Source organism: Terrapene carolina, unplaced genomic scaffold, assembly GCF_002925995.2.
Source record: "Terrapene carolina triunguis isolate 2854851 unplaced genomic scaffold, T_m_triunguis-2.0 Scaffold210, whole genome shotgun sequence".
Taxonomy (NCBI): domain Eukaryota; kingdom Metazoa; phylum Chordata; order Testudines; family Emydidae; genus Terrapene; species Terrapene triunguis.
The window spans coordinates 3,166,944-3,179,740 of record NW_020664561.1 but is presented as its reverse complement, the minus strand read 5'-3'; the positions used below and the strand labels follow the sequence as shown (position 1 = coordinate 3,179,740).

The 12,797-nt window shown below is 45.4% G+C and overlaps 1 protein-coding gene across 4 annotated transcripts in view; it reads left to right on the top strand.

Moving 5' to 3' along the window:
• The window catches only part of LOC113407229 (metastasis-associated protein MTA1), a 160,159-nt gene that overhangs the window by 48,120 nt on the left and 99,242 nt on the right, over nt 1–12,797 (top strand). For all 4 annotated transcript variants that reach the window (XM_026655459.1, XM_026655458.1, XM_026655460.1 and 1 more), the window contains exons 2-3: nt 4,692–4,759; nt 11,858–11,951. In XM_026655459.1, coding sequence (XP_026511244.1) covers nt 4,692–4,759; nt 11,858–11,951 — 162 coding nt within the window. The remainder of the gene's footprint in view (nt 1–4,691; nt 4,760–11,857; nt 11,952–12,797) is intronic.

Below are 12,797 nucleotides of genomic sequence, written 5' to 3'. Positions count from 1 at the left end.
TGCTAATGCCCCAGGCCCCTTTAAAACTCGTTCTCCCCTCCCTTTTTTTTCTCCGCCCCCCCCCTTTTTTTTTGCTCCGCCCCGTCCCGATATTTTATACTACTAATCTGGTCACCCTAAATACCAGGGAGGGAGAGGAGTTATTTAAGTTAAGCGCTAATGTGGACACAAGAACAAATGGCTATAAACTGGCCATCAACAAGCTTAGGCTCAAAATTAGGTGAAGGTTTTTAGCTATCCGAGGAGTGAAGGTCTGGAACAGACTTTTAAAGGGAACAGTGGGGTTAGAAAACCTAACTGGCTTCAAGACCGAGCTTGATAAGTTTATGGAGGGGATGGTAGGAGGAGATCGGTGACTGCCAGTAGCAAAAATCCCTAACTGCTGGAGACGGGACACTAAATGAGGAGGACTCTGAGTTACTACAGAGAATTCTTTCCCAGTTATCTACCTGGTGGGTCTTGCCCACATGCTCAGGGTATAACTGATTGCCATATTTGGGGTCGGGAAGGAATTTCCTTCCAGGGCGGATTGGCAGATTCCCTGGGTTTTTTTGCCTTCCTCTGCAGCATGGAGCATAGGTCACTTGTAGGTTTAAACTGGAGTAAATGATTAATTCTCTGTAACTTGAAGTCTTTAAACCATGATTTGACAATTTTAGTAACTCAGCCAGAGATTAGGGGTTTATTTCAGAAGTGGATAAGGTTCTGTGGCCTGCAATATGCAGGAGGTCAGACTGATGATCATGATGGTCCCTTCCGACTTTCAAGTCTGAGCCTACGAGAGCTCTGTGTGTGTGTGTGTGTGTGTGTGTGTGTGTGCGCGCGCACACACACCACTACTCAGTGCGTGCCCCCTCATAAGAAAATTCACTAGTTCTGCTGTGGGGGTGGTTTCCTCTAATTTAGTTATTGTTCCATTAATTCTTAATGTTTGTAAAGTGCTAAATGTTGTTACTCCTTCAGATTGCCTGTTCTAGAATTAGTCACAGTCATTTTAACCCTTCGCTCCTACTTCATGTAATGTACTGCTGGTGCTTTCTTGTGTTTTAAAAAATGACACTTTGAAGTTCAGATAATACAGATAAGATTCAAACATTGGATCCTTTTCCAAACCAAATACAAATTCCAGACTTTTGAGGTTTGTCCATTGCTAACTCTTAAACTCCGAATAGATGCAAGATTTAAAGAGGAAGTGGCTGTTGCAGAGTAAGGAAGAGGGTTCAGTCCTCGGTCCTTCATGCCAAGATAATGGTAGCCAACCTAAGGAGCTGGAGATATTCTTTTTGATTTCATGGAGTGCTGTTGTTGTGGTGTCCTTACAGTTCATCATGATTTTTAATCATTTAGGCAACACAGTGTGTGCATGTAGTGATAGTTGATCCTTCCCATGCAGCATTGTAACTCTTGTCATCACATAAATGCAATGTCACAGGTGAAAATACTGCCCTGCATTGTCAAGGTGTCCTGCCCACATTTTGTATCTCTGTAACTTTATTTGAAAGACTAGACACTGTTTTTTTTTTCTTAGTACTCTGGTGCATGCTTGCTGACTTCAGTGGGGATGCACTGGTTCATGGACTACAGAATATCTCACTCTTGTCTAGCTGCTGAGAGGGGATCTAGTCAACTCTGATTTATTAGCTCAGCACTCCCCACTGTTCTCCAGCACCCGTAGGTTGACAAGTGAATTTTGCACTGATTAGTGCTCCATTCGCTCAGTTAGACAACTTGCAGACCTGTGGACTCCAACATGCAGTGCCCTAAAAAGGCTGTATAATCAGCGATTGAGTATCATTACTGTGGGCAGTTAGAAGGGAATGTTGTGGGACCAGGGTTCAGTTCAGTGAAGCCTGAGCATGCTCTCCTATTCTTTTCTACCCTTGCTCCCATTGAATTCAGCCCAGATTACTGTTGCAGCAGGGAATTTCATCGGATCATTGGTGTCTCACTCCAGAGGCAGAGAACCTCTGTACTCTTCTTTTCCTCTTGAACAAGAGGAAAAAGAGAAGAAACTCTGGTATTACAGACCATTTTTATGAGAATTTAATATGGGGGCCAAAGTCAGACTTATAACTGAAAACAATTCTCAGCTCTAACTATGAAAGTGCCATTGCCTCAACAAACATATCATCATGGCAGGTCCTGCCAGCGTGCTCAGGGTTGAGTAAGACATGGTTCCTTCCCTGAGGGGTTATTGAGTAGGGTTACCATAATCCAGCAAGCAAAAAAGAGGACGGGAGGAGCCCCGCCCCTGTCCTGCCCTAGCCCCGCCCCATCCTGCCCTAGCCCCGCCCCTGCCCCTCCCACTTCCCCCTTCAGAACCCCCAACCCTCCCCCCCGCTCCTTGTCCCCTGACTACCCCCTCCTGGGACCCCTGCCCCTAACTGCCCCCCCAGGACTCCACCCCCTACCTAAGCCTCCCTGCCTCTTGTCCCCTGACTGCCCCCTCCAGAGACCCTCCCCCCATCCTAACTGGCCCCCTAGGACTCTACCCCCTACCTGTACCCTGACTGCCCCAACCCTTATCCACACCCCCCCCCCCAGCCCCCCCCCCGCCACTCCCCCCCGTCTCTTGACTGCCCCCTCCAAAACCTCCCTGCCCCTTTTCCGACCCCCTGGCCCCCTTGTTGTTGGCCTTTCTTCCCCTAATGTCTCCGTGAGCTTGCTCAGGAACTGCCTGAGCTGCTTGTCAGACGCTGGGCAACAGTGGGGGAGGAGCTGCAGACTCCCGGAGCCGATCTGCCATGCAGGGAGGGAGGGAGGGAGGAGAACCTGCTCTCTCTGGCTGAGTGTCGGCAGCACTGTTAACCCTGCGCGCTCTGCATCAGGGGGAAGTCCGGACATTTACAAATTCCCCCCGGACGCTATTTTTAGCTTAAAAAGCCGGACATGTCCGGGGGAATCCGGACGAATGGTAACCCTATTATTGAGTTTAAAATCAAAATAAAGGTGAGACGCAACTTCCTTTTGGATTCTCCTCCCCCCCCCCCCCCCTCATAGATTTAGTAGATTGATATCAAGAGCTACTTTAGTTGGACCTGGACAAGAAATCCACTAATGCTTAATAGCTGGACAGAGGGCCAGTATCACAGGATGGCTGGCCCTTTAAGGGGAGTTTGGCCCAGCCCCATCTGACTAATCACTGCCTCCCACAGAGGTTAGGGATCAGGTGATAGGTGGAAGATTACCTAGTCCTCATAAAAATGAGCAAGAGCTCAGTTGCTAAGGAAAAATTCAGGGAGGTAGTCTAGGTGGAGGGAAAGAACCCAATTTATAGGAGACTCTCAGGCAGAGGGCCTAAATAGTGTAATCCTGTTGGAAGCTGACCCTGAAGGAAAAGTGAGCAGAGAGGCTCTCCTTGAGTCCCAGGCAGACAGCTTGTGGAGTGTCCTGCTGTAGGAAGTAGATTGGTCCCTGCAGGAGACCCAAGTCAGGGAAAAGAGCATAACTGATATGAACATGTGCCAAGTGGTTTTATTTTGAAATAAAACCAATGCCCTGAAAAAAGAGGGACTAGAATCCTGTAGCTGGCAAGTGTTCTTTGGTGTGTGGGCTGGTGAGAGAGCTCACTGTCTTACAGGCAGTTAAAATATATTTATGTAATTGCTAAAACTTAAGGTAGGAGCATATAACAATTAAGTATATTTGATTGTATCCCATTCCCCCACCTTTCATATATTTTGTCTTAAATTACAAGGTCTTGGAGACAGTTCCTGTCTTGAACTCTCTAAATGTACAGTGCCGAGAAGTTTTTTCCTAGGGGACAGATCACTGGACTGGGACAAAGGAGACCTATGCTCTGTTCCCAGTTCTGCCACTGGCCCACTGTCTGACCTTGGTCAGGTCACCGTCTCATTCTGTGCCTCAGTTTCCCTATCTGTAAAATGGAGATGATACTAACCCCCTTTATTCAGTGCTTTGAATCTACTGATGAAAAGTGCTTTATAAGAGCTGGATGTTATTACTCAATCTCAGAGTTAGGAGTTCCCATACCGCACTCCCATGAGGGATTAATATTAAGTCATATGCATGGTGACAGCAGTTTTACTGACATGGCTTATGTTTATGGGGTTTACAGAAGAATCAAATTTTGGTGAGAGATTAAGAAGGAGAGGGTGTGTCTGTGGATAGGGGCAGTTTCAGGCATAGAAATAAGGGTAAATAAGAATCAGATAAAGAGAACAAAAGAGAAATGAGGCATTTTCATAGGTGAAGCAAATGGGAGAGAGGATGAGACAGGCTGGGGGACAGAATTAAGCCAAGTCTTGAAGGCAAGGACAAGAAGCTAGAACTTGATATGGAAGGAGAGAAGAGGCAAGTAAAGGGACTTGTACGTGGGGACATGGTCTATCGCAGGAAGATATCTTAAACATTGCTTTCTGAATGCACAGGTAGCAAGAGAACTTCTTTTGTAACTTACCCCATTTAGAGGGTGGGATTTTACAGCCTTCAAATGTCATTAATACTGGTTTCTTATATTAAATGTTAAGTGATGTTAAACTGGATTATGATTATGCATCTCTTTAGTTACTGGATTTAGATGGGTCACTGGAATTGTGCTTGCTGCTAAAATGAAAGTAGTGCAGTGCCATTTTGTGTATTTGGGGTTTTTAAGCAATGCCATTTCAAGTGTTTATACTTTGAAGTAAAACATACTTCTTAACTTTTGCTTTCCTTCTGTATTTTTTCAGATTACGTCTACTTTGAAAATTCTTCAAGTAACCCTTACTTGATACGAAGAATAGAAGAACTCAATAAGGTAATGCAGTGCTAATATATTTTCCCAGGTGTCTGAAACTGTTGGCTGTATTTTCTGATGTTATTTGAATTGAAAATAACTTCATCTACTTTACCTCCCTCTTTATCCGTTTGAAATAATTGGCAGTATCTTTTTTAAGCTGCTAGCAACTACAAAATATTATACCACCTGATCATTGCCTGGAGTATCTGGGGGCAGTCACTCATTCAAGAGGTGCTTGTCATGTGCTGTCTACAAAGGCCAGAGAACACAAACTGAAAGTCATCCTGATGGTGACCCTACCCTCCCACTTTGGCCTGTCAGGCAAGGTTTAGTCTGCAGTTCTTAAACTCTTGGTGCTGTGATTGTTTGATCCAAAGGTGAAATATAAGTTGACCTGGAGAGAGGATGAAGAGCCTTGTGGTTTAAACTCCCTGGGAGCCTCTCTTATGAGGAAGAAGTAGACCAGATCCTCAAGTCAACCAGCTGAAATCTTTCTCTTCTCATGGTCCCTGGAGCTGGTGTATTGTTTGTTTGTTAGTCCTCAGAACATTCCTTCTTGCTTGGAGGTGAAAAAGCAGCATGATAGGCACTGCCATTCCAGTAGAGCAGATGAAAGGTTATAAAGGGGCTGGGGAAAGGAATCTGAATCCTTTTGTACTGAGGATGAATTTCAACACAGAGCGCCTGTTCTGAAGCCCTCAACTGCTGTCCCTACCACACAGTATCATTTTAGATTTAACTCCAAGTACAATTCTATTCAGTCCCTTGCAGTCCGTGCAGAGGGAACTTGGTGTCATCTTCTTGGGGTTGAACCCAAATCATCCAGTTGCCATCAGAGATTGGCTAAGGAAATTCAGTGGTTGTGGGGAAATTTGTCCTTTTTAAAGCTGCTTTGTTGTTGTATCCTTCAAAAGTTACCTGTAGATTTGCGATCTGGAATAGTGGATGTGAAGTCCAGGTCATCCTTGTAATCACTCTGTTTTGGTATCGGGTCTCCTGTGGAGGAAGTTTGTGTCCCCTCAATGGGGGATACAGTGATAACCTCCTCAGTATATGCTAAATGTGGTTATCAAAGGCCTTGTCTACACTGGCAAGTTTCTGCGCAGTAAAGCAGCTTTCTGTGTTGTAACTCCCAAGGTGTACACACTGCCAACCCACTTAGTGCACAGAAACTGTACAGTTGCAGCGCTGTAAAAAACCACCCCGATGAGAGGTGTAGAGCTTTCTGTACTGGGGCTACAGCACAGCGGTGCAAGTGTAGACACCCTGGTCGATTACAGCGCTGCGATTGGCCTCCGGGAGGTGTCCCACAATGCCTATTCTTGCCTCTCTGGTCATCAGTTTGAACTCTACTGCCCTGACCTCAGGTGACCAACCGTGAGCCCCACCCCTTACTTTCCTTAGGAATTTTGAAAGTCCCTTCCTGAGTGCTCGGTGATGCGTGCAGTGGTCTCAGTGCATCTTTCCAGGTGACCATACCTGCTCCACGCACCATGCCTGGAGCAAAGCCAAGCAGCTGGACCTCATCAGCATTTGGGGAGAGGAGGCTGTCCAGTCCCAGCTGCACTCCAGCTGTGGGAATTATACCTAATGACAGATTTCATGATGCATGACAGAAAGGGGCCATGACTGGGACACACTGCAGTGCAGGGTCAAAGTGAAGGAGCTGTGTAATGACTACCACGAGGCACGGGAGGCAAATCACCACTTCAGTGCTGCGCCCACGAGCTGCCAGTTCTACAAAGAGCTGGACGCGATACTCTGCGACCCCCACCTCCACCGCGAAGGCCACTGTGGATACTTCGGTGGCTCGCGTGCTAGTAGAGAGTGGACTGAGCCAGGAGAAGGAAATCTTGGACGAAGATGTGGAGGGGGAGGGGGACCCCCAGAAGCAGAGTGAGGCTCTGAGATCAGAGATGCATGCAGCCAGGAGCTCTTCTCTACCCCAGAGGAGGCTAGCCAGTCAGAGCTGTCGGAGCTTGGTGAAGCGCAAACAGGAGAGGAGGCCTTTGGTAAGTGGCTTTGATTTTGGGAATCTCTGAAGCGAGTTGTTGGGAGCAGAAAGGTTGCAGAAAGAAGGCTTGTGTCTGTATGATGTGCGTACCACCACATGCCTGGTCTGAGCGGCAGAACAGGGTTGTTGATTGACTCCCTCACTTCACGGGAATCTGCCTCAGAGATCTCCAGGAAACTCTCATGGAGATACTGGCAATCCACTGCCACAGGTTCTTTGGCAGAGCTGCTTTGTTTCTTGCCCCATTAAGGGTAACTTTCTCACGCCACTCTGCTGTCACGGGGGGCGGGGAAGAAGCCGGGGGTGTGGGGGGGACCATTGCTGCATAAAGGCAAGCCACATAAGGGCCAGGGTGGAAGCTGCAGTCTTGGAGAAGACCCTCCTTTGATTCCCTGCTCACCCTCAGCAGCAAGTTATCGTCCATAATGAACACAGCTTGTAGAAAATGTGGGGACAGTAATGATTATAAGGCCCCCACCCCACAGTACTGGTTTTCCCCAAGAGCCACGTGCCCGGTATACAGTATGGTTCCGGAACACTGATTTTTTTCCCCTGCCCCTGTGGCTACTCACCATTTTGGGGGGCTTGTGGCTCATGTACACTTATCTGGGGCCAGCCAGTTAGTGACAGGTTTGTGAGTACTGGCTGTGTTTTAAAGCACTGAATCAGTGGTCTGTGTGTTGCAAACAATACTGCTTTTGTAAAATGTTGCATTTTGGCTTCACAGATATGACTTTGGGAGCCCAGCCTCCTTCTTTATCATCGCTGGCTGAACGGCTGCGCAGAATTAGAAAGTGGCCAGGAAGAACTAAAGAGGACTTTCTGTGTGATGTCATGATGCACTCCGCAGCCAAAAAATAAGAATTGAAGGAGTGGCGGGACAGCGAGAAGAGGAACCGAATGGAGAATGTGGCGTGCCAGAACGAAGCCATGGAGAGGCTCTTAAAAAATATGGAGCACCAAGCAGACACGCTCCAGGTGCTACTAGCACTGCAAATCCAGCAGTTCCGTGCCCGTCCTCCCTTGCAGCTGCTGTCGCGAAATTCTTTCCAATGCGTCCCCCAGACACCGCCAACACACTCTTATCAATCTCTTGGCTCCAATCTGTACTCCTCCCCTGCCACAGTCCAGCACTGTGCACTCCCAGTACCCACTGCACTCAACACCCATCCCTCTGCAGTTTAGCCCTGCTGAAGTACAGTACCCACTGCACTGTACTCCAAAGGAGAAGGTTGGATATGATACCTGGACATACACAAATTTTTAACCGTCCCGGAACCCCACCTACTCCTCAAACCCTCCCTTCCACTATCCCCCTCAGTGCTGATTTTTTTCCCTCTCTCTCTCCTCCAGTTGTTGTTTTTTAAATAAAATAATTGTTTTGGTTTGAAAGCAATCTTTATTCCATGAATTGAAAGCAAACAGAGCCCCGCAAAGCAACAGGCAATTTTCTTAAACCTTCATATTGCATCATCTGCACCAATCACAATCCCCTCCTAGCATTACAAGCACTGCACTCCCAAGCATAGCAACAAATAGTGGCTTTCAGCTTCAAATTGCTGCCTCAAGGCATCCCTGATCCTTATGGCCCCATGCTGTGCCCCTCTAATAGCCCTGGTCTCTGGTTGTTCCAATTCAGCCTCCAGGCGCTGAGCCTCACCAGTCCAGTCCTGAGTGAAACTTTCACCTTTTCCTTCACAAGTATTATGGAGCGTACAGCATGTGTCTATAAGCATAGGAATATTGTCATCTGCCAGGTCCAGCCTCCCATATAGGCAGCGCCAGTGGGTCTTTAAACGGCCAAAAGCACACTCAACAGTCATTCTGCACTTGCTCAGCCTGTTGTTCAACCGCTCCTTGCTGCTGTCAAGGTGCCCCGTGTATGGCTTCATAAATCACGGCATTAAGGGGTAGGCGGGGTCTCCCAAGATCACAGTGGGAATTTCGACTTCCCCTACGGTGATCTTCTGGTCTGGGAAGAAAGTCCCTGCTTGCAGCTTCCTGAACAGGCCAGTGTCCCAAAAGATGCGTGTATCATGCACCTTTCTGGACCAGCCTGCGTTAATGTCTGTGAAATGCCCACGGTGACCTACAAGCGCCTGGAGAACCATTGAGAAATACCCCTTGTGATTAATGTACTCGGTGGCTAGGTGGTCTGGTGCTGGAATTGGAAGATGCGTGCCATCTATCGCCCCTCCGCAGTTAGGGAAACCCATTTGTGCATAGCCATCCACAATGTCACACACGTTGCCCAGAGTCACGGTCTTTCAGAGCAGGGTGTGATTAACGGCCCTGCACACTTCCATCAACATGAGTCCAACAGTCGACTTTTCCACTCCGAACTGGTTAGCGACCAATCGGTAGCAGTCTGGAGTAGCCAGCTTCCACAGTGTAATCGCTATGCACTTCTCCAACAGCAGGGCAGCTCCCATTCTCATGTCCTTGCGCCGCAGAACTGGGGTGAGCTCATCACACAGTCCCACAAAAGTGGCTTTCCTCATGCGAAAGTTCTGCAGCCACTGCTCGTCATCCCAGACATGCATGACCATGTGATTCCCACCACTCAGTGGTTGTTTCCCGAGCCCAAAAGTGGCGTCCTGCTGTGGTCAGCACCTCCGTGAATGCCACAAGAAATCTCATGTCGTAGCTAGGAGGCGTGGCGAGATCAATGTCAAATTGCTCTTGCCTCACTGCCACTTGTGACACGTTAGTGAGAGCGAGCAGCATATTGGTCAACAGTGCGGGATCCATTCCTGCAGACCAAAGAGGCAGAGCGCGCAGTACACAAACCGTTGAAACATGGCGCCAAATGCGGATCGAAGCACAGGGATTGCTGGGATGTGAAGCAATGCATCACTGCCCATTGGGATAGGACCCAGGATGCCCCGCAACCCCCTCTGCCTTCCCACAACTCTTAGTGGCAGAAGAGGAAGAGATGTTCTGTGGGATAGCTGCCCAGAGTGCACTGCTCCGAATACCACTGCAAGGGCCTCAAGTGTGAACACGCTAATGCGCAGGCAGCTGACAGTGTGAACACACAGCAGCAGTTTCCCTTCAGTATTTTCTGAGCGGCGCTGTAACTGCCAATGTAGACATACCCAAAGATAGACTTGTTTGTCTTGCGGCAGTATCGGTGTCTGAAGTCTTTCCTCTAGAACGGTCAGGGAACTAAATTTCTAGGAGATGCATATAGCAAATCATAATCCCTATCAAGAAGAGAGGCATTTTCTCCACTACTATGAACACTTCTAGTTCTGAGGAAAGTAAGTGGGTCAGGATTCTTGAGATCTTAATGGCTCCAGACCAAGTGTGGTATTTGGATCTATTGACAGTTTCCTGGGAAACTTTCCTCCTTTCTCCCAGTGTTACAAAGAGGGTCAAATTCTCAACCCAGATCTAGAAATCTGTCATCTTGTGCCTTGGATTATGGGTCCTCACATTTTCAGAATAATCCAAAATTGTTAAATATTTAAGATAAACTTGGTCAAAGTCTCCAAGCCTAGCACCAGAGACTTCTATGCCTCTGATTGGGATCATTTTTACATGTGCACATAAGTGTTGCCTGATGTTTCTAATTCTAGTTCATTTGATAAAATTAAAGATCTTGATTGTTGTCCTTCCACCATTAAGGTTTTAGTAGCTACCTTATATATTGGCCTTTTATTTTCTTGTGCATGGAATGGCACTCCTCATTCACCTTTGATTTTCTGGGTGGGCTTTTACATCTCTATTCCCCAAACTGCTGGTCTAAGCAGCCTTGAGATTTAAATCTAGATCTTGCAGAACTCATCAATGCACTGCTCTGGGATACTGTAGCTTAAGTTTTGTTTTCATCATTCAGGCATTTTGGGGAGAAATCTACAAGAGAATTGAGATCTGCTCAGAGTTCATGCAAATAGATAAAACTATGCGCGCAAGCCTGTTTGTTACGAACAGAAATATACAGTCAGCTTCAAAAATGGTTAGGTATATTACCTTATTTTAAGGAAAACAAGAGAGACAAATACAAAAACTCACCCTTTTTCATATAGTTGTCATTGACAAAAATGTTGCTGCCTGTTGCATTTTTATTGTTGCTCTTTTTGGAACTACCCTTGAGCTACTTACTCTTCAATTGGGAGAACCTTGCGCATGTGCTATCAACTTGACGGATTCTTTCTATCCCTTCAAACTCTGAAGGGACAGAGAAGGGGAACCTTTTGGAGTTTAGTTATCTTTGCAACTTAATTTTTTTTTATTGTACTTTTTTGAGACATTAACTTCTCAAAAGTTGGCTTTTTTTTTTTTTTTTTTTTTTTTCTTTCTGCAAAGCTTTTGGTTCCCACTAGATTAGGAATTGACTGGAAAGTTGTAAGAGTGGTAAATTATTCTTTCGGGCAGTGTGCAATCCCCAGTGTGAGGCTGGTTTGCTCTCCTACTGAAACTGCTGCCCTGAGACCTCGGTGTGACAATTCTGCAGGAGAAGTAGAATTACAAAGAAAAGACCAGATTCTGATCTCCTTACTCCTATTGAATAGTACCTGACACCACTTGGATCAGTTTTAGAGTAAATGGGACACTTGTGGAATAAGGTTCTACTACGTTTGAGACAGGATCAGAATCTGATCCTGTCTAGGGTTTTTTTCTTCATTACTGTAAGAGGTCATCCAGTCCATTTGGCTAAATCCTTGCTTAATCTACAGATAAGGTTAATTAAAATCGCCTGCCTCAGGAAATCAAGATAAGTGGGTGTGAGGTCAGGAAGGAGTTTCCTGCCGACATCCTTTGTGTACAGCCCAGTCTAATTTCTCAGAAGCCTTGTGAGATCTTCTTTTTCTTCCTCTGTACCATCCAGTATAGATCAAGATTGAGAACAAGAAATGGGATTTAGAACAATGGTCTGTTCTGGTATGGTAACTTCTATTTTTCAATATTGTAGAACTGCAGAACACTTAGTGTTTCATTTTCTATAGAAATGCATTCTGTTCGTAGCAAGGTTCATGTATTTGATTGGGGTACTTATGGCTAAAATTTCTAAATACTTTAATGGATTTCTAGTTTAGTAGTTTGAGATCCAGTTTTTTATTTATGCCCAAGAATAATTTTTCTGCTCACTGTTACAGACGGCCAATGGAAATGTGGAAGCAAAGGTGGTGTGTTTCTATAGAAGAAGGGACATATCGAGTACGCTTATTGTATTGGCTGACAAACATGCAAGTAAGCTTGTTTATTTTAAAACATTGATTTTAATTTCTACATTTGGATGATGTGGTGATGCTATTTTAAAGATGCATGTATCTTGGAGCTAGGTTAATTTAAATTTATGATCCCCATCCTAAGCAACTAAGTAGTATCCAACAATTAGTTGTATCATTTGATTGGCTGAGTTCTGACCTTTTCATTTAAGAAACAAAGGCCCGTTGAAAAGTCAATTGACTGGGTGTCATTTGGTTGTCACGGGGTGTGTGTGTGTATGTGTGTGTGTGTGTGTGTGTGTATATATATATATATATATATATATATATATGTGCAATGTCTATTATTAAACATAACTTTCTCACACTCTCCCTTTGGGCTGAATAAAAGTGCCTGTCTCTCTGTCTACATGAAGGTGAATTTCTTGAAAACATTTGAGGAAAATTACACCAACTATTAAGTTGCTTGGGAAAGGGAAATACACTCCTTACATTTAAACAACAACAAAAAAAACTGGTTATACTTTGTTTGCCAATAACTGAAATCTGAGAACATTAAAACATGGCCTGTTAGTTTTCTATCAGAAATTTTCTTTTGACAGGTTTAAAAAATTAGTTAAAATTGTGAATATCATCAAATTTGCCTTTGAGCATGTTTAGTACAACTTCTAAAAGTTAGTGATCTGGGGACATCCCACCATTATGTGATGTCTTGAATTTATGGCCTCTGTTAGGAGGTTAATAATTTCCCAGCTGGGTGGAGGTCTGAAGAGAGCTAGTTACTGCTTAGTGATTTGAACACTCTAATAATTCTGTTTAAAAATAGATAAGAATTTTTAGTTTCATGATTAAGCATTGGTACTTTCTG